General features: G+C 36.9%; 1 protein-coding gene across 4 annotated transcripts in view; it reads right to left on the reverse strand.

Moving 5' to 3' along the window:
• srrm1 (serine/arginine repetitive matrix 1) overlaps positions 1-22,827 on the reverse strand; it is a 44,441-nt gene that overhangs the window by 20,480 nt on the left and 1,134 nt on the right. For 3 of the 4 annotated variants that reach the window (XM_073034236.1, XM_073034237.1, XM_073034235.1), the window contains exons 2-5: positions 11,023-11,112; positions 8,899-9,021; positions 5,915-6,085; positions 1,649-1,761 (exon numbers count right to left, since the gene is read on the reverse strand). In XM_073034236.1, coding sequence (XP_072890337.1) covers positions 1,649-1,761; positions 5,915-6,085; positions 8,899-9,021; positions 11,023-11,112 — 497 coding nt within the window. Of the gene's footprint in view, positions 1-1,648; positions 1,762-5,914; positions 6,086-8,146; positions 8,274-8,898; positions 9,022-11,022; positions 11,113-22,827 lie in introns of those variants that run through there. The other variant, XM_073034238.1, reaches the window with a different exon arrangement.

The raw sequence follows: 22,827 nt of genomic DNA on the forward strand, positions 1-22,827 counted from the left end.
TCAATTCACTAGTTAATGATTCAATCATTTTCATGATTCTTTTAAGTCATCAGCAAGTCTGAACACTCACACTAAAACTGCTGGCAATAATTTAAGATCTCTTGAAAACAGAAAAGCAATATATACAGTTTTCATGAAGGAACTTCAGAGTCCAAATACTATAATACTGAAGCAATTTGGCACTAACCCAAGGATTTCATAAATGAGCCTTTTAAAAAGTGCTGACTACATTTAACATGCTCAATGTGGAAATACCATAAAATAAAGCCAGTTCTGCAAACCCTTAGTTTTTATTTTTTAAAAAGCACGCTGGAAATGCTCAACATAACAGGATACATCAATACTGAAAAAGAATGATGGCTGGCTGTTCAAAATTACAGGAAATACTGTAAACATCCAGCATATGTCGAAAAGACAGAGGTCAGAATCTGGTTCTGCCAAAGGACATGAAATATTAACTCTGTTTCTTTTTCTACAGATGCTACCTAACCTGTTAAGTATTCTAAAATTTACCAGTTTTATATTTCAGATTTCTAGCTTCCATACTCTTATTAAAATTTCTCTTAAGGTGATAGCCCAGGTTATAGCACAGTCAAAATTCAAAATGAGTGAGCAGCACTTAAAAAAGGAATTTTAAAAGAACTAGGATTGAAAAGGGAAATAAACACACCCAATTCTTATCTACTGACTTGTCTGCAGACTCGATGTCAGCCACAATCTCCATCTTAATTTTATTTGAACAAATTTTAAAATATGTACACAGAAGAGGACAGTCATTTTTTGTATATTAGGATGCTTAGCTTTCTCAGTGCTTGTGTCAGATTACTTACTGACTACTGGGCACCGTGACAATAAGAAATGCCTCAATTAACATAGCTGAACCTTATGATTCAAAACAAATGTTTCTAAGTATTTAATTAAAATAACTTTGTTAACTAATATAATTTCCTTTCAGTGCTGAAGTGTTTTGAAATATCTATTAATGTATGTTGATGCTTTAAGAACATTATATGACATATTTAAATGTGTACAGGACGCAAATGAAAGGCCTTAGAGGCAACCATAAATCATGTGAATTCTGTGCCCTTATTCTATGCGGATAATGAGGACTTAGTATGGATACAAGGTAAAGACAGAGAATGCCTTCCAAAAATATTAAAGTGCAAGACAGGAAGTTAAATCACAGGAGAGAACCATATTAGCAAGAAGAAATACGAAGAGCTAAATAAAAGAGTTACCAAAAATTTTACATTTTTGAAAACGTTGCTATTTCCCAAAATTGTTAAAATCTGCAAGATTTTTGCAATATTTTCAAATAAAATTGTATGTTTCTAAAAGAGCCAGCAACATATATTTACATCCTAAATTTGGAATTTCTTAATACACACTATACAGTACATAAATTAAGCAGCCTTCTTATATTTGGATACATAAACATTATCAGCTTTGGGATGGTAATAAGATAGGGAGAATACATTATCATATAAATGCAAATATTTAGCATGGTATTAACACTACAAAAACTGAAAACAGCAGCTGACACTGTGCAAAGCTGCCTACGCATCACATCTTTGGCAAAACATGAATTTATCAAAAACTGTAAGCACTACACTAAAATGTAACCAAATATGTACTGATTCTTAATAACCTCTTTGGACTTCTGGAGCGGTCCCTCTTTTCTCTGTTTTCTTTGTCTTCTTTATCCTTTTTATCCTTTTCTTCATCTTGCTTCTTCATGGTAGCCAACTTCTCCTGTTCAATCTGCAACAATCAATTCGTACAGTTATAAAACAGCAACATTGTTTCCATAACAAATATTTCACAATTCAATTTCATCTATGGCCAAGAATTCCTAAAATTAAAGAGAGATACTTCCCATTTACTGAACATTTAACACTGTAAATGACTGAACATTCTGGATGCAATCTTGGATTGCATGAAAATATGACCCAAATTCCTCACACTTTTCTCCTCGCCCCCACTATTCAAAATCCAAAGTGTCATGAGCAATCAAGGTCATAAAAATTAAAGTACACAATGTGCTGTTGATATAAAAAATTAAAACCCAACCCATGTCTAGCTCAGGTTGGACACCAAACAACCTATAATTACTGGGCCCATAAGAAGCCCAACGATGCTGACTACTAGAATTATCGCACCAAGCTATAGTTCATTTCAACAAGTTTAGTCGACTATTGATTTATCAGCATGGATCAGCTTCACTGTTCAAAGTAAATTTATTATTTAAGTACATGTTACCATATACAGTTTGCAAACCCTTTAGAATTTTCTCTATTTCTGCATAAATATGACCTACAATGTAACAGATCTTCATGCAAGTCCTAAAACTAGATAAAAAGAACCCAATTAAATAAATAACATAAAACATATTTGTTCATTTATTTATTGAGAAAAATGACCCAATATTTTACATGCATTTGTTGGAAAAAGTATATGAACCAGGACAGCTTGCCATCATTGATGGAATTATGCATTCTGATTTGTACTAGCAAATTCTATCAGTTCATTCAAAGGGGTAATTAAAGTAAATTTTCAATCAACGAGATGGCAATCAGGTAACAGTGTGGAAGGCTCTGCCCTATTTAAGTAGCAGCAACCTCGGTCTTCACTATCAAAGTTTGATCTTCACCACACAGATTTTTGGAAGTGTGCCTTGCCTTGATCAAAGAGATTTCTGAGAATCTCAGAAAACAAGTTGCTGATGCTAACCAAGCTGGAAAAGGATACAAAATTATTTCTAAAGAGTTTGGGCACCAATCCACAGGCAGGCAGATGGCATACAAATGGAGGAAATTCAACACAGTTGTTACTCACCCCAGGAGTAGTCGACAAACAAAAATCACTCCAAGAGCAAGGTGCGAAATATTCCAGGTCATAAAGTACCCCAGGGTAACACCTAAGGAGCCACAGGCCTCTCTTGCATTGGCTAATGTTAGTGTTCATGAGTCTACCATCAAGCAAACACCAAACAACAATGGTGTGCATGGCAGGATTGCAAGGAGAAAGCCAAACTCTCCAAGAAAAACATCTAAAGTTTGCTAAAGACCATGTGGATAAGCCAGAAGGATAATGCAAGAATGTTCTGTGGATAAATGAGTCCAACATAGAAATTTTTGGCTTAAACGTCAAGCATTATGTTTGGCGAAAAGCAAACATTGCATTCCAGCATAAGAACTTCAACCCATCTGTGAAGCATAGTGATGGCCGTGTCATGGCTTGTGTCTGATTTCCTAGTGTAGATCAGACATTTTGCCATCATTGATAGAACTATGAATTCTAAATTGTCCCAGCAAATTCTACAGGAAAGTGTCACAGGCCGTGAATTGAAGCTCAAGAGGATGTAGGTCATACAGCAAGACAATGACCCTAACCACACAGGTTAGTCTACCAAAGAATGGTTAAAGCAGAAGGAATTTCACGTTTTGGAATGGCCGAGTCTAAACCCTGACCTTAAATCCTATAGAACTGTTGCAGAAGGACCTGAAGTAAGCAGTTCACGCAAAGCCCAAGACGACATGCAGGACTAATCAATAATTACCGGAAACATTTGGTTGAAGTTACTGTTGTACAAGGAAGGGGAGGGTCACATCAGTTACTGAAAGCAAAGGTTCACATACTTCTTCCAACAAGTATGTGCAATATTGGACCATTATTCTCAAGAAATAAATGAAAAAGTATAATGTTTTTGTGGTATTTTGGGTTTCCTTTGTCAAATTTTAGGATGCACATGAAGATCTGATCACATTTTAGGTCATACTTATGCAGCACCACTGTACTACCTTGAGATTCATTTTCTTGCAGGCATTTACAGGAAAATAAACAATAAGAATTTATGAATAAACTATTCATAAACAAAGACTGACAAATAGCCAATGGGCAAAACAAACCATGCAAATAAAAAATAATACTGAGCACAGGAGTTGCTAAGTCCTTGAATGTGAGTCTCTAAGTGAGTTTGAGCACAGGACCCTTTTTCTGTGCTGTTTGACTGAACGCAAGCTCTGTATAGCAGTTTATAACAAGTATCCACAGCAACTCGTGCTTCCTGTCTTCCCATCTTAGTACCTAGATCAGTACCACACAGAAACTGGCCATTTGGCCTGTAACGTTGGGCCAAATCAGCTAAAAAGCAAATCAAAAACACCAAAACACAAATCCCTCTACCTACATAATGTCCATAGCCCTCCATCATTACATCCATGTGCCTATCCAAATGTCTTGAATCCACCCCTCTCATCTTCAATGCATGCCCTCTTGCTATTAGGCATTTAGACAACTTGGGACCACTTCCCTATCCTCTTCTTTGTGTTCCCTCCTAGACTAGCAACAGAAAGCTCAATGATTTGTATACACACCACCAGTCAATGCAACTCTAACTCACCACTAATATTCCACATTCAATAGGACTTGAAGATGGTTTATCACCACTGGGACACAAGCGTCTAAGTGTGCAGGTTTGATGCCCACCCCAACCCTAGGTCACGTTGTGTTACAGGTTCTTCAAGTTTCAAAGTGATTGCTTATTCGTTGCTCAGAGACCCTCGCAAGTGCAGCCCTACAATGCATGATTTATTCTGACATCAACTTGATAATTCAGCTTACTCCTGATTCCAGTTAACGAACAGGATGGATGGAGCAGGTCAAGGACAAGTCAGTGCCGTACCAAGTTGGGATGTATGAAACTTCGATCCAGTGGGCAAAACCAGGGATCCGATGGCCAAGATGGTTCAATTTGGGTTTTGTTTTTTCAAAACGCATTTCTTTTAAAGGAACCAAGATTTTACAATTAGCTCATCATCATGTGCCATGTCGTATGATGAAGGCAATCATGGTCTCTGACCATGATTGTTCTTGGTAAATTCTTACACATAAGTGGTTTGCTATTGCGTTCTTCTGGTCAGTGCCTTTACAAAGCGGGTGACCCCAGCCATTATCAGTACTTTTCCTGGCGTCAGTAGTCGCATAACCAGGACTTGAGATATGCACCAGCTACTCATACGCCATCCACTACCTGCTCCCATGACTTCACGTGAACCTGATCTGGAGGCTAAGCAGGTGCTACACCTTGCCCAAAGGTGACCTGCAGGCTAGCAAAGGGAAGCAGGGATTTACACCTCCTTTAGTAGAAACTTATCTCAACCCCACCACAAACAAGGGAAAATCTGCAGGAGCTGGAAATCTCAGCAACACACACACACAATGCTTGAGGAACTCAGCAGGCCAGGCAGCATCTAGGAAAAGAGTACAGTTGACGTTTCAGATGGAAACCAGTCCTGCTGAAGGGTTTGGCCCGAAACATCGACTTTACTCTGTCCTAGATGCTGCCTAGCCTGATGAGTCCACAATTAGCTACTCTTTGAATAAATCTGCTTATCCAATTCAACCTCAAGTCAAGGATTAGAGAAGATTTTGAAAGCCAAAACAAGTCAGGTGGCCATACTCTAAAGCAGTAGATGTCTTCTCAAGACAAAAAACTAATACACAAGCATCAATCAAGATACATCAAGAAACAAGAAATGCAAACCACGGTTCATGCTGAACTATACCCAAAGCAATTAGAGAGCTGCGGATAATCATGAAGACTACTCAAAACTACTTTTTATCCGCAACTTGTTCCTCTCCGCTCTTTGTGCACATTGGTAGCAACCTTTCTATTTGTCTGTTTTTTACGAGGCTGAATTGCTAGCTCAACCCAGCATGGATGAAAAGTGTGCAAGGAGCCGGCCAGATTCAAACCCAGGATCCTTTGCCTTGAAATCCAGTGCAGATACCACTTCACCACCAGCCAGCTTATCCACAAATGCAAAGGACAATTCCTGTAACAGTCTACATAAATGATCTCGCCCTCGAACATCAATTCCATTAAATTCACAGAAGAATACGAATACATTACCTGCCGCTGTTTGATTTCTTCTTTCTTTTGTTCCAGAAAAGCAGAAGGGATTCCTGCAATATTTTCTTGTGCACTCAACAGCAATGGCCACAACTCCCCCATGAACATTCTTGCGTTCTTTCCATTCAAGAACCCGGTCAAGTTAATCTGCATCAGCTTTGCATCTGGGTTCTGCAACAGACACAAGATGAAGGCAGGGAGGTTATATGGAAAAATCCAAAAGCAATTCACCCTACTACTTTCAATCTACCTCAAAATTCTAAAGACAAAATTGACAGAGGCAATACTTTAGATAATGGTAAATTACATTAATAGCTTTTCTATCTATGCTGTACATCATCAATGTGAATTCCCTGAACTATCAGCCTATATATAAATTGGCTGAATATCAGCTTCATCTTAAGATTTCAATATGAACAATCCATTTTAATCCCATTTACGAGGCCAGTCTGCCTCTCACTATTTCTGACAATAGCCAATGGGCATTCTGGAGTTTTATGAATTGATACTGCACATAGGTTGCCAGAGCAACGAGGTCCAGTAAAAAAAACACACAAACGTGTCAGAACACCACAAAGTATGTACAGAGTCCTGAGGTCTTCAATTTCTTCTGGCCGACTCCTGAACCCAAAGTTCCAAGTCCCCTGTAGAGAAAGATGTTCCCTTGGGTTGCTTCCGACTCCCTACTGCAACTCAATCACCTTGAGTATAATGTTATATCATTTATCTAAATTGTAAGAGACGAACAAGCAATAATGAGTAAACAGCCACATAAAAGAAAAATGAACAGTTTATATTAAACTTTGGCTTAATCTGCTTAAATAAAACTTGCCTTCATGCTCCATGAAAGAGCTGTCCTACCTCTCCAGATCTGAGTTTTATATATTAACATGCAAATTCCTGAACTAGTTACAATGTGCTAATATAATGGACTATAGAAAATATACACACTAGCATTCCACTGATTGTAATCCAAAATCTTAGCTAGTGCAATCCTAAACCATTATCTAGCACACGGCTACTAATGGTACTCTACGTGCGATTCAAACTATGAATTTTAATCTACTCCAGATAGCATTGTTTAATTGACTGTGGTTTTTGCAATAAAGATATCTAAATCCACCTAACTACTTAGTAAATACTGGCTGCAAAGGAAGCCAGACCTACAAGTCTACCCCAGATTAAAGATATTAGATATTTTATAGAAATATTCCAGCATTACTCTTGTCCAAATCTAAACACTAGTAAACAGCATGCTGGTATATGGCATTCTTTAGAAAGTTGTTAAAGAATATTTTAATATGATCCATGGTTATTTGAACCTTCCAGAAGTTTCGGAGGGCTAAAATGGAGTTGCAAGTAATGTTAAACACACAGCTACTATCAACTTTACAGACTAACACTAATCTCTAAATTATTTCCTATTTCCTTCCTTGCAAACTACTTTCATCCTACCGTAATGGTGCGTGGGTATGTGGGGATGAGAAAAGGGGGCAAGATGCACGCAGAATGGTGTGGGCTACAAACTTTCCGGACACCATTGTTGCCACTCGTTGGTCACTTTTAAGATGTACACTTCAAGCACAATGAAAAGGACAATTTTACTTTAATTTTCCCTCAAGATGAACATCTTGCTTTCACGTAACATTCTGCCTAGCAATATAAATGCTCTTTTGTTGTACATCAAATGGAAAAAAGCCTGAACAATTCTACTTGGACAAACTAGATCAGACACATTTAAATGTTGAGGATACATTGCAGTCATGTGAAAATAGATTCTCAGGGCTATACAAATTCCATATATAGCACTTGTAGTTCAACATCAAACATGGCTTTCCTTCTATATAACTTCTAAGCATTTTCCCCCAAAATGAAAGACAGTCTCATTATCCCTTGGTTGCAGTGGCGAGTTGAAGTTTTGAGTAGTTTCTTTTAATAAAACAATGAGCCCTTCAAAAATATTCCAACATCTTGATTTTTAGTTGAAAGTTTCAAGAAAACAACAATTGTTTTTGGACATTGGTCATTAATACGCCTAAAGCTTCACTATTAAGCCATATCCAATATTCAGATTACAAAAACAATTTTTATCTGCAATGGCACATTTTTCCTCATCTAATCTGGCTACTGTTTTGCTTTCCACTTGTTACTTCTGAGCAGTGTAAAGTTTTGTCCGAGTGCTCTTCATTGAATGGCATGAGGATTTTCGTCTGGTCACTTTACACAACTCACCTCCAAACACACACTGCATCATCAAGGGAGGAGGGTCAGAGCGACATTGGAATTCACTTTGCTGTGACCTAACAAGGTGATGGTGCTATACTTCAGACGGAATAACATCCATTTTGGTTCAGGCCTTTTAAATCATAAATCACACGATCATTAGAAAAATGCTGTCAAAGGCGCTTATTATACAATAAAACAAGTAAGAATACATACAAGATGGATTTTCTTTTTGTTACCTGAGGGCTAACTGATGGGTCATTCAATATCTTCAACTGTTTCACAAAAGTATATTAAGCACTCAATAAGAGCAGACACTCAACTTTGTATATGCAAATTGATTCAGCGTTCAAAACAAAATTCTTCAACATTCAATTTTTACCTTGAATTCAGAGGGGGAAAACATAACAGTACCAACCTAAACTAGTTTAATATAGCTTCTAAATTCTGGAGACTACATAGCCAGTTGACCTGACAATCAAATTCCATTTTAGAATCCAAATTGATTTCCAAATAGACATAAACCTCAATGTACCCTTGTGAAAATAGCTAAAAGTGCTGAATGGCCCACAAAGAATCCTGCCACATTTATAGCTATCCTTGCAGCTTTTTAAACCACTTTTTTTTTTACTGTCAATATTAACTGTGCAGAAAATAAGCAGACCTGACAGTTTTACAAAATTTTGTTTCACCGTAAGTCCAGGTGAAAAACCACATCACAATAACTTTTTTAAATACTCTTTCATGTTTCCAATTATTACCTTCTCTTCAAGATGGTTGAAGATAAACTCAATGACAACATCATCTTCAAACCCAAGCATTTCGGTCACTCTCTGTGTAATCCATGGCTTGATAACCTCCAAATTCACTTTATTCATATCCACCTGAAATCAGTTGGTTTTAAAAGATTAATATTATAACTCAACACCAAATGCCAGTAAGTAATTATGTTAATAGCCATAAAACAGTTGATCACATGCACAAAATGATACAAAGCCAAGTAGGGTTGTAATGACTTGCAAACCTAGCTTAACTTTGATATAAGAGAAAATGTGCAGATGCTAAAAATCCAAGCAACACACTAAAAATGCTGGAGGAACTCAACAGGTCAGGCAGCATCTATGAATAAGAGTACAGTTGACCTCTCGGCCCAAAACGTCGACTGTACTCTTTTCCAGAGATGTTGCCTAGCCTGCTGAGCTCCTTCAGCATTTCGTGTGTACCTTAAAAATGAATATATGGAATTTGAGACAATATACTTCTATAAACACAGAACTTGCTGGGAGACAGAAAACAGGACATGACCACCCTGAAATTGGTAGTATGGTGTCTTACTTCTTTTAAAAACTTAGATAAATTGATTTCTCTTCCTTTGCCCAAGTTTAGTACAGCAAACAGTTTCACAAAGTTAAATGGTATAGTAAATAGTTTTAACAGCTGAAAATTCTGGGTGAAGATTCAAATATTAAACAAATAGGTAAAACTGTGGAAAATAGAACTCAAATCAAAAATGCAAAGATATTCACTTCTTGAACATGGGAACAAGAGTAGACCTCCTGACCTCTCATACTCGTTCTAGTGTCCGAAAAGCAATCATGATTGGCCTGTAATTAAACAGTCTCCTTTGCCACGTATCCCTTGATATCCACGATTGAATTTGATAACTCGCTATGCTCTAAAGCACATTTGCAAAACTGTTCCAAACTTCTCCCATTCTTTCCTTCCCAAATACCTCCCTGTTGTTTCACACATTACCAATTTTCACAATTTACCATAGATATTCTGCTTCATCCCACCGAAGTCAAGAAAAAAAATCATATAGAGTTCACTGTTAGATGAGCATTCATGCACCATTCCATTCTTAACTAGATAACTGTCTATACTTGATAATTTTACTGGGACAATATGTTACACAGCAAACTATCTTTAACATACAAATTTACTGTCATTATGTCATATTATTCTACTTATTCAACTCTTTTAGAGGTTAACCCCAATTCTATCAACTCCAATATTAAAGCCATTCAACTAGCATACAAGTTGAATTTCTTTTTATATTTTCTGTCATTTTGTATATACTTCTGGGAGGCCCAAGTAGAACACTAAAAATTAAATCTTTTTCTATCCCAATTAAAAATTTATGGTCTTCACTACCTATCTTTGCTACAGTTATCATCTGTCATTTCAAACAAAAACGCAGCATCACATCCTGATAGATTTAAGTTCTTAATTGATTAAGTAGTTACTAATAGGCTGAAAATTTTATCTAGCTTATCATCATAATGGTTTTTCATACTGCATGCTTAACATCCAATTATACATGAATACAAACAGCCTCCGTCTTAGGCAAATGATAAAATCATGACCATTAAAGAGCAGCATCACTGTTATTCTTTAGGCTACTCTTCCAACACCTGTTTCATCAGTTCCATCACTGCCTCAAACATAGCTTCCCCCTTGCCTATGTCACCTTCAGACCAACTCTCCCAATACTGACTTGACCAGACTCCCACTCAACATGAATTTGAGCTCACTCAATCACTGCTGCCAGCGACGCCTTGAATTCAGTTGCATAATTTACAAAGTATTGCCCTTAATTTTTAATCTTTCTGTAGCTTTGCTAAACTCAAAGTCCCAGTACCGTTTCAACTCGGGTGCTTTGTGCATTCTTGATTTTAATCATCTCACCTCTTGAGGTCATCATCACACATCAGACACATATCATCAAAACTTACCTTTATCCAGGTCTTGCCATCTGTTCAAATAATGTCACAAAGAGATACATTTTATGTGATGGTGATCTAATGAAGTGTTGTGAAATGTTTTACCATTACCACATACTCCATTAAGGAAAACTGTTATTGAATAAGCTTGGAACACAATACCTTTTTCTCAAGACATTCAGCAAATTTCAACTGTTTTAGAAGTTTCTTCTGCTTGTTGCTGAAACGGTTGTCTTGTTCTGCACTGGTTCCCTGTAAAACAGAAAATAAAGAGCCTTGTAGATAATTTGTTTTAAAAGTTGAATTATATCCCAATTCCTCTATTTCTTATTTCACTAATTCCAGACTTGCCTAGAAATTCTAAGTTCAATCTCGGTGAAAATTCAAACCTTTGGAATGACAGAAGTCGCACGGAACTTTTCATACCACTTTCAGGATACTTCAGTGTTACAGCCAATTAAATATAAGTGTTGTCACAGCTATACAGCAATCACAATAAATAAGCATGCAAGAAACTACAAGCAGCATTTAGATAATGATCAAATAAATGTTAAATGAAAGAATTGGCCAAGATATAGGTGGTATCTTGTTTTTCAAAACAGCACCACAGGATCAGCAACATCCAACTAAGAAAGTATATAAAACATTAATTTAATGGCAAAAGATAGTACCCATCAGCAATGCAGCTCTTCCTCAGTACTGCAACGAAGTGTTAGCTGACAATGATCTTTAATGCACTTATCTTTAGACAGAGATTTATATCAATAAATCCAACAATTCAACTTCTAATATGAGAAATGTAAATTCCTCTTTGGATAGAGAGCTCAACAAAATAGGTAAACAACAAATTCAATTGATAAAATCAATTAAAAACTTTGAATCCCAATTTATTGTAGTATTGTGCCAAATGTCTTAGGCACCCTAGATTATCCATATACATTTTGTTTTTTTTTGTCTTCTATATTTAGTCAGTAGAAAAGAGCAATTTTTAGATTTCCAAACATTAATTTACCAAAAACAATGTCTTAGAGGCATTTGTATACAGTCGGCCCTCCATATCTGTGGATTCCATATGCACGGATTCAACCAACCGCGGATTAGGAAAACCCAGAAGTTCTCTCTCAAGCACTTGTTTGAGCACGTACAGACTTTTTTCTTGTCATTATTCCCTAAACAATGCAGTATAATGATTACTTCCATAGCATTTACAATTGTATTAGGTATTATAAGTAATCTAGAGATGATTTAAAGTATACAGGAGGATGTGCATAGGTTACCACGGGTTGAGATCAATAAAAAACCAGAAGTTCTCTTACTAAGTAAGCTGGAACAGGTACATCTGGTATTATTTAGCGTCAGTCAAACGTTTGTCTTAGTATATAAGATATATATAATGTATATATTTTACATTTCTATGCACATAAAACACTTAAGAAATGTACGTATTTCAATAATTAAACCACTGCGTTGCTTAGTAATAATTGTAGCTTTCATCGGGGCAGGGCCTTGCTCACTTTATCCTTTAAAATTGTTCCGATCGTTGACCGAATGTACCCTAACGCTTTCCCAATGACCGCTGGTGTTTCACCTCTTTCCGATCACTATTATTTCTACTTTATTTTCAATCATGATTGTGATTATTTTCGTGAACAAAAACACTGTGGATTCAGAGCACCGCCTGATCCTAAAGTCCACCACACTGAGACAGGTTAAATAAGGGACTTGAACATCCGCCTTTTTTGGTATCCGCAGGGGTAGTCCGATTATATTTCATTAAAGAGAGCAACTTATTAAATAACAGACCACTTTCCAAATAAAAACTTGATTACTTTGTAGATTTATAGCCCAGCGCATGAATAAACAAAGATAACAAACAGGATGCTAATAATTAATGACATAATGAACTGAATGAAATAAATTGATTAACTGAAACACGAACAGGTGTAGGAGGAATTAAACTTGAAGGACAACCAAATTAAAAGATGAGGATGTTGCAGATGTGACAAGTTTAGCCTTCAAATCATCAATTCTTACACTATAGCAAGAATGAGCATAGCAACAAGACACAAGATGGTCATCCTGCATCAGCAAGGTCTCTCCCAAGCAGAAATTTCACAGAAGACACGAGTTTTAAGATGAACTGTCCACTCTTCTAAAGAAGCAGAAAGAAAAGGGCAAGGTTGAGGACCAGAAACGCAGTGGTTGGCCACAGAAACTGCAGATGAGACATACATCAAATTGATATCTCTTCTAAATCTGAAGTCCAGCACTGCTATCAGCTCTGAACACACAGGAATCACTGGAACTCTGCGCTGATGAGTCAAAATCTGAATTTGAACAGGAGACACTTTGTGTAAAAGCTGGAGAATGCTACATGGATGAGATCCTGCAGCCGACAGTGAAGTACGGCAAAGGCTCTCTCCAGGTTTAAGGCTGCGTTTCTGCAAACAAAATTGGTGATCTGATCCAGAATTAATGGAATCCTCAATACCAAGTGCAAGCAGATTCTAATCCATCACACAATACCATCAGGGAGGCATCTGATCAGTCCCAACTTAATTCTACAGCAGGACAATGATCCCAGACACATGACCAAGGTCATAAAGAACTATCTTCAGTGAAATGAACAGAGTTATGCACAGACAATATGGTCTCCACTGAACTCTGATTTCAACATCATCAAGGTTGTCTGGAATTACCTGGAGACAGAAGCAAGCAAGACAGTAAAACTGTGGGAAGTTTTCCAAGATGCTTAAAACAACCCACATATCAACTTTCCATGCAGTTTGAAAGGCACAGGGTGGTCACACCGGATATTGATTTGATTTAGGTTTTTACTGTTTACTGCTCTTTAATGTAATCTCTTTGATATTTATAAACTTTTCATTATTTTTGAAAGCATCTTTGCTTTATAGAATGTTTTTACATGTGCTTGACTTTTGCACAGTACTGTAATTTATACCACTTACTTCACACACTATATCTTATCCCTTCCATGATGTTCAAAAACTTGCCATTTTCTTACTTATAACCTATCGAAAGTTCCTTCATTCTCCTTTTTCATTCATAAAATCACATTCGTTAAGCAGATAATATTGGTCCAGACTTTCTCTCAAACCTCCAATTCTCTTAACATTATTTATTAGCGTTCAATTGCAGCATGCACAAGTTGTTCCATTCCAATGCCCTGTCGAAAATGTATATCCTACCTGCTACTGAATCATTATATAACAAACAAGGTCACTAATTAAATAAATCATTGTGGCTGCCCAAATGTTATCTATTTTAATGTTATCTATTGTGAAATATCTATTACACAAATGGCAACTGCTAGTGAAATTTAGATATACTGTGGCATTTTCAATTGAAGAGAAATCACCATCAGTTTGGTCATTTCTGAAATTTACAATTAATGGCTGGAAATAAAAGTTATACACTCAACTCCAAAATATTGTTATAAATTCTTCCACCAGTGCCATGGAATAACTTCAGCATGATTTATTTTCTCTAGAAATATTTTAACAACTGGAACCATCAAGTTAACAATCTATTAACAACCCTTTCTTGTACGTCAGTACAAAGTAATTTGAAAGTGTTTTAACAAAATGTTCACTTTTAATGTGCAATGACGTAACAACAGTAAAAAAATCGAACTTTGAACACTGGCAAAGTATATGTTATGGTGAATTTGCTCTAGAAACAAAAATCAGACTGACAAGGTGATACTCCTCAGTTTAAAATTTATAAGTACGCAACACATACTTGTTAAAAGGTTGGAGGACTGTCAACCAGAGAGGCAAATAGATATTTTATGGAGTAAAAGATTCTGACAACATAACCATTTATGTCCTCTTTTAACAAAATCAAATTCCATTCCTGCCAATGTTCCCATTAAAATCTCTTATCTCAAGACCTGACATTTCTTACACTCAGCTGTCCAGATTCCTTCATTCCATTTCTACATAAACTTTTGGACATCCTAAACTCTTCTGCCCACACCTATAAACCTCCAAAATGCAGCTACAATAGAATGTTTGAGAACCTTTTGCAATTACCCAATTTTCTGCATTATTTATAAAAATGTGGTCTGATCTTCATCCAAGTCACAATAATAGACAAACACAATCTGCCTAAACTAATAACCAACAAACAATTGTACTTTTCATGTCTTTATTGAACACACCATTTAATCATTCACAGTCCAGGCTGGAAAAAGTATATAGAACCTTATATAGAAAAGTATATAGCAGCAATAACCTCCACCAAATGTTTCCTGTAGCTGCTGATTAGACTTGCACAACAGCGAGGAGGAATTTTAGACTTTTCCTCCATAAAAATTGTTGCAGTTATCCCAATATTTTTGGGATACCTTGCATAAACAGTCCTCTTCAGGCCATGTCATAGCATCTCGAATAGGTTAAGGTCTGGACTTCAATTTGATTATTCCAAAACACAAATCATCTTCTTCTTAAGCCGTTCTGTTGATTTACTCTTCTGTTTCGGATCATTGTCTTGTTGCATCACCCAACTTCCATTAAGTTTTAGGTGATGGACCACTATCCTATCAGTCTCCTGTAAAATATCTTGATATAATATTGAATTCATTGTTCCCTCAATGATTACAAGCTGCCTAGGCCCCGAAGCAGCAAAGCAGCCTCAAAATCAAATTCAACCATACTTCACAGTTGGGACGAGATTTTGGCATTAGTGCACAGTGCCCTTTTCCCTCAAAACACAGCAATGTGCATTTCTGCCAAGAAATTCAATTTTTGTCTCATCTCCCCACAAAACATTGTCCCAGAAGCGTTGAGGAACATCCAGGTGGTCTTTTGCAAACTTGATACATGCAGCAATGTTTTTTTGGAGAGCAATGGTTTTGCTCCCATGAACACCATTCTTGTTCAATGTTTTTCTTATAGTGGACACATGAACAGAGACACTTCAGCAAGTTCCACAGATTTCTGCAGGTCTTCCGCCATTACCCTCAGGTTCTTTTTCACCTCCTTTAGCATTTACTGATTGGAACACTTGACTCCGAATAGCTTTCATTGAAAGCATTATCCCAAAGGCTCACATGCTTTTCTGAACCTAGACCGTGATTGTTTATTCAGCTGAACACCTTAGTAAGTCCTGTTGAATTTAAATTCTCTATGTAAAAACATGCTGTTAAATCAAGTCGAGAACAGCAAAACTAAATGCCAAATATTTAATTCAGAAAATAACTTCCTTTCAAACTGTTAAATTCATTACAACAAATTGTGTAAGTGCAATAAACCATAAAACCTATGCAGAACAAAATCCAGTGTTGTGCTGATGGAGTAGGAAGGATAGGCTGAGGCTAGAGTGCAACACAAATAAATGCTTCATTGTTCAGCTGAATATCCTTTGTGATTTTACCTAACTATGGACTATTTACAGTAGATCCTGAAAAAAATATCACACCACCGTGGATGATTAAATGTCCAACAACTGCAATTATCTGTCAGCAGTCACAGCAGTTATATTCTTTTATATAACATTCACCCAATATATGTAGACTTAAAAGTGGATTAAAGCATCAAAATTGCCAAGTACAAAGAGTAACATTAAGCAGTGATTACAAACATTAACAATACATCCAGCACTGTTAGCACCTACAACTTTGTTTCAATCTGCTGCTGAGCGAATGTTGGCCGACTGGATTAGCTAAAGACCATCTTCATTCAGTGGGTAAAATGTTTGAGCAGCCACAATGCCAATTACATCTGCTGTTAAATAATTCCTATCATTAAGCAAGAAATAGCAAACTAGATCAGGAAATATCAATATTGCTGCTGATCCTGAGGACAGAGAGATCTTATATGTTAATGGCCTTTAGTACACAAAACTTGTTTTTTACATAGTTCAGTCTAGTATTTGTATTGTGTCATGTAACACCATAGTCCTGAAAAATGTCTCATTTTTACTATGTACTGTACATAGCAGTTATTGTTGAAATGACAATAAAAGTGACAACTTGATACATCAAATTTTAAAGAAATTTGTAACCTTATTCACCATATTGTATCAATAGTCATGCACTGTCCCCTTAATATGAGCAATATTCATAAAGGAATCATGTAAACTATCAGCACTTCTATCCCATACAGTCTTCGAAGGTCAATGTGCACTTTAAATAGAAAATTATGTCTGCTGATAAAATTACAGGCTAGGGTTCAAATATTGCAGTTTTTAGACAACGCACAAAATTCCAAGTAAGATAATAAACCTCAGCCCCTTCAATCCCTCCCGCTCTGACATCTAAAACGAAACCCTGGAATATTGAGCTGCCAGTCCTGCAACGAAGTCTCACTAATGGCTACAATATAATTCCCTTTGTTGATCCATGTCTGAGCTGATCTGCCTTTCCTACAATACTTCTTGCATTGAAATATTGCTGCTCAAGATTATTAGTCACATCATGCTCAACGTTTTTATTCCTGACTTTGTCTGAAGTCTTAACAACATCGAAAAAGCTGGATGAATTCAGCAGGTCGGGCAGCATCCGCTGAAAGGAGCAGTCAACGTTTCGGGCCGAGACCCTTCATCAGACCGTCTGATGAAGGGTCTCAGCCCGAAATGTTGACTGCTCCTTTCAATGGATGCTGCCCGACCTGCTGAGTTCATCCAGCTTTTTTGTACGTCTTGATTTGACCACAGCATCTGCAGTGTACTTTGTGTTAACAACATCAACATCTGTCTCCACAACTTCTCCCTCTACTATCTGTTCTGGCACTGATTCCCATCTCCCTGCAACTCTACTTTAAATGCCCCACCTGCCCCCGATAAGTCGGAACTGGAAGAAAGGAAAACAAAGAAAAATAATTGTCCAGATTGTTAGCTGAAGGTCTCCAGTGAAAGAGACACATCTTTAGGTAATGGGCATTGGTGAAAAAGACTCAATAGTTGTGATGTTTTGCTAATACTACTTTACTATTTACAATTGGATCAAGTTCCTCCAGTCCATTCAATGAGATCACTACTGAAACTTATCTATGGATACATATCTTTATCCTATATACCATGTTTTTAATCAATAACCTATCAATTTACTTAAAGATGCCCTAGCATCAAGAAGCTCCAAATTTTACATAAGGGGTTTCCAAAATTCACTCTACCATGTTTATTCTTTACTCCATTCAAAAAAAAATCACATTTCAGTCATAACTGACTGTTGATGAATACAAGTTCTTTGATCAGGGTTAATTTTGCCTGTCTTAACTATGTGCTCTAGTAATTTTGTGACAACAGGTGTTAGGCTGAATGGTGTATAACTGCAGTTTATCCCTATCTCCTTTCTTAAGAAATTGAATAGCAGGCAATTTTAAATGGTTCTCAAATCAAGAGAATTCTGAAAGACTAGTTAAGGTATCTGCATGATGCATACCAAGTTCATGTTTCACTGTTTCTTTGGAATCTATTCTGTGGAAACAATGCAATTACTGATGTAAATAAGTCTTCAGCTTGCTAGTTATTTCAATATCAAGAGTTTATAAAGATCCCGTAAGGATCCCTGCATTCACTTGTTGATGTAGCTGCTTTTTTTTGAGTAGATTTGGACTTTTGAAACGACACACACCTGTCGTCAATAACTTCAGGCTGGGATTCAGGCAAAGGACCTCGAGAAGAATCGGCACAGTGCAACTCAGAACAAATCCCAAGATCTACAGTGGTGCACGTCACTTTCAGTTATCCCGATCACATTTCTTAAAAAGTGGAGCAGAAGGGACTATTTCCCAATTTTAAATGATTCTTAAATCAAGCAATGCCAAGCAGTGGCAGATGGAATATAGTGCACGTAAGTGTATGGTCATGCATTTAGGTGATATGGAAGTCCTCATGCAGGATTCCTTAAAGGTTAACTTGCGGCAATGAAGGCAAATGTCAAAGGCAATGTTAAGATTTATTTCGATGTAATGTTGAGGCATTGGTCAGGCTGGAGTATTGAGAGCAGGTTTGGACCACTTATCTAAAAGTATGTGCCAGCATTGGAGAGGGCCCAGGTGAGGTTCCAGAGAATGATCGATCCTAGGACTGAAAGGGGCCATGAATGAGGAGCATTTGATGGCTCTGGACCTGTACTCACTGAAGTTTAAAAGAATGGGGGGGGGGCGGGGGGGAGATGATCTCACTGAAATTCAAGGCCTAGAGTGGATGTGGGAGGATGTTTCCTAAAGTGAGGGAGTCTAGGTCGAGAATAGAAAAACAAAAAGACGAGGAATTTCTTTAGCCAGAGGGCACTGAATTGCCATGAACGGCTGTGGAGGCCAAGTCATTGAGTATATTTAAAGCAGAGGTTGATAGTTTCTTGATTATCTAGGGCATCAAAGGTTATGGGGAGAAGATAACTGGGTTGAGAGGGATAATAAATCAGTTGTGATGGAATGGCAGAGCAGACTTGATGGGCGAATGGCTGAATTCTGCTCCAATATCTTATGGTCTATTATAGAGAACTAAATAAATCCAATTTACTGAATTTATAATACCTTGTTCTTTTATATTAAAGATAGCTTTTTAAGTAAAGCATAACTTATCAATCTCAAGAGAATTAATGAAGTGTCACCTTCATAGATGAAAATGACAATGGAGATTACTATCTACTCTTATCTAGTCATTCAATATCAATAACTGTCAATGACTTATTTTCAAACATTCATTTTGTTACCTGTGGAGACAAAGTCCCATCCTTGGCGTTCAGCTTTTGATCTAATGTTTCAATTTTTTTTTTGGAAAGGGTAGATCGACAATCCAAATCATTTATGCAATCACATAAATTCCAAACATCCATAGTGATTCTCAGTGCTCATATTCTGACTGCTTCCAGGTTAAATTCTCACTGAGACTATAACAGCACTGCCAAATTTCAACACAGAGATATCATAGCACTACAGCTACTGCAGATTCAAACAGGCAATTTCAACAAAGAGCAATTACATCAAGGGAGATAAGCAGATTACAGGTCCTTATATTTTTAATTAACTGAGTTAATATAAATACATTAACTCATTGGCTGGTATTAATAAGTCATTTTTTTAAACATTTTATGAGTGTAATTTATGTTTACAAATATTAGAGACTTTCAAAATTCTTTGAGGGTTCATAAACCATTGTAGCCACACACCTGGCTTAACCAACTGTTGAAACATTTCAACACATAGTGATAGATAAATTTAATTTTCAGAATATATTTCATGAGCAGGGATGTGTTGAGTATCAAGGGTCACACAACATTGTAAGCCAAATGCTTAGTACTGTTCTATTTTCTAATAATATTTTGACTTACAACTCACACTTCCACCATCTCTTGACTACTCAGCATTGTAGGGGCCAGTGCTGAAAGGTGAAATAAATATGACACTTTTCAATCTGCTGTAAACTGGAGATTCATTAACTATTTCCCCAATGCCATGTCAGTGACACAGCTAAGACAGCAGAAAACAGACTGGGTATTCTGCAGCAAGCGGCTGATTAGCAATGATCACTTGTACAGAGATGCATTAATCTTGGTAAATCAGCACTATGTGTGACAAACAACCTTTGACTAGGTTTCATAACCTAAGCATCACTGTAACTTTTATAAAATGCAATTCTATACTCATCTAAAGCACTTCCATGACTTCAACCATCAACACCAAAGTAGCAAACTTATAGAACACCACCACTTGTAGGTCATGTTCATTTGGAAATACATTGCTGCTTCTTAATCCTTGCTGGATCTAAATTCTGGAATGGCCTCACCAACACCTTAGTGGGGGCACCTCCATCAGAACAACTGCAAAATATCAAATATGCGGCTCAACACAATCTTCACAAAAGCAATTAGGATTTGACAATACGTGCTGGCCTTACAAACAGCCTGCAGATTGTGAAAAGTGAATTATCGCAACACCCAAAAATTCATTATTCAATTAAGTAATGGGTTAATTGTTCCTGAGATCCATTTAACCCTTCATTCTCTAATTTTTTTTTATCTCAGCCTTGAAAATAGCAATTCATTCACAAACTTTGAGTGGAAGCTCCAAATTTCCACTCTCCTATGTGGAAGTATTTCATTTGGTCTCCATTGTTTAAGCAGAGGAAATGTTTATGAATTATATTAATTACTTTAAACAAACTGAGTGCAAGTTGGGATGTCTAACCAAAAAAAACTTGCATTCAGTTACTTCTGACCGGAGAAACAGTTGGGGCTACTATTACACAATTCCAGGGATCTGCGTTTAATGAGACTCACTCCATAATTCCTTAAGTTCCCTCCCACATCCCAGACATGCTTGTAGGTTAACTGTCTACTGTAAATTGCCCTTCAGCATTGATTTAAGGCAAAAGAAAGGTGGCTGGATAGTGTGTGTAAGAATACTGTGTATATATGTAGGTAAATAATGAAAGGCAGAATGGGATTGTATGCCTTCTACCAGCCACCACAGATCTAATGCCCTCTTCCTGAGATGTAGCACCTCATGAGTGCTGTAACTTCCATGTAAACATAATGATCATATAATATGCTGCAGTGATGTTGGTTGTTAGGTAAATAGTTACCAACGTACAACTCTTACATTTGTCACATTGCTTATACTACATCAGAGAGCAGAAAAAACAGCCTTTAACAATGATTTGACATGCAAGATGACCTAGAACAAGCTTATGGAAATAGAAATAAAATGGTCTCAATTGGAATGCTTAAAACCTGTTATTATGGTGATCTAGTGTAACAAAAATATTCTTCCAGTAACACAGTTCTACAAACCAAATAGAATACTTCAGAAACATTTCCCAACATTTTGAACTGCAAGCAACTCCTTTAACATAAAGACTGACATTTTTAGTCCATTTGATTACATTCTATAACATTTCATTAGCTGCCCACATTCAACCTTTCACCTTTAGATTCAAAATTGTTAGAGTTTACCTAGCAGGTCTCCCATAATCCACGCTCTGAACTTCAGCTCACCCAAATCTCGTTCCTTTACACACTTGATGCCAACCACCTCTTCACACGGTCTTTCCAAACTCACAAGGACTCTCAATTACCCACAATGCTATTTAAAATCTCCATAAAATATATCCCTACTCTAAACTTGTAGTAAATTACAACCATCTCCAAAATTAGGCTAGCCAAGCTTTGGGTCAACCTCCTTACAACTTTTTGATTTTGCTATTTACCCATGCCAGTTTTGTTCATCAACTTCTACACTATTTAAAAGTTAACCCACCAAGATATACAAAATATTATTTTACTCAAGGGCATGTCCTTTACACCGTTGATTTCCAACATACACAAAACGGAGTTTCAAGAAGGTAAACTTAATCATCTCCATATGGGCATTAGCCTCTAATATCCAGGATATTTTCAAGGAGCATTGCCTCAAAAAGACTGCGTCCATCATTAAGGATAGACTGCAAAGGCAGGATGTCAGAACCAGAGGCAAGGGTCAGGCAGATTCCACTCGCTCTTCCGCAATGTTCCGTCTTCTCTCCACAACACGGAGGATGTGATACTGCTCCAGCTTCCCGTCTGTAAGCTTCATGGTGATTTGCCCCACTATGCAATCAAATGAGATCAAGGCTTAGGCCTACTCAGGTTGCTCCAGGATTCAGGTCTGTGGACTCAATTTGGTTCAGAATGCTAAGGCTTGCATTTATTGTTTGCATGATTTGTGGTTTTTTTCCCTCCTCCTCAACAGTGTTAGCCTTTTTTTAAAATTTGAGTCCTTTCTGGTTTCTTGCTTTGACAAATCTCATGGTTATATAACAGATAATAAATGTACTTTGACTCCATCAGCCAGAACATGCCCTCTTCTTTTAATTCCTATTTTTGCATCATTTAACTATTTAAATATATATTTACTGCAATTTGGTTTTTTCTATTATGTATTACATTGTACTGCGGCTGCTGCAAAGTTTAACAAATTTCACAACATATGCCAGTGATATATTAAATCTGACTCTGAT

This window comes from Hemitrygon akajei, chromosome 32 (assembly GCF_048418815.1).
Source record: "Hemitrygon akajei chromosome 32, sHemAka1.3, whole genome shotgun sequence".
Lineage (NCBI taxonomy): Eukaryota > Metazoa > Chordata > Chondrichthyes > Myliobatiformes > Dasyatidae > Hemitrygon > Hemitrygon akajei.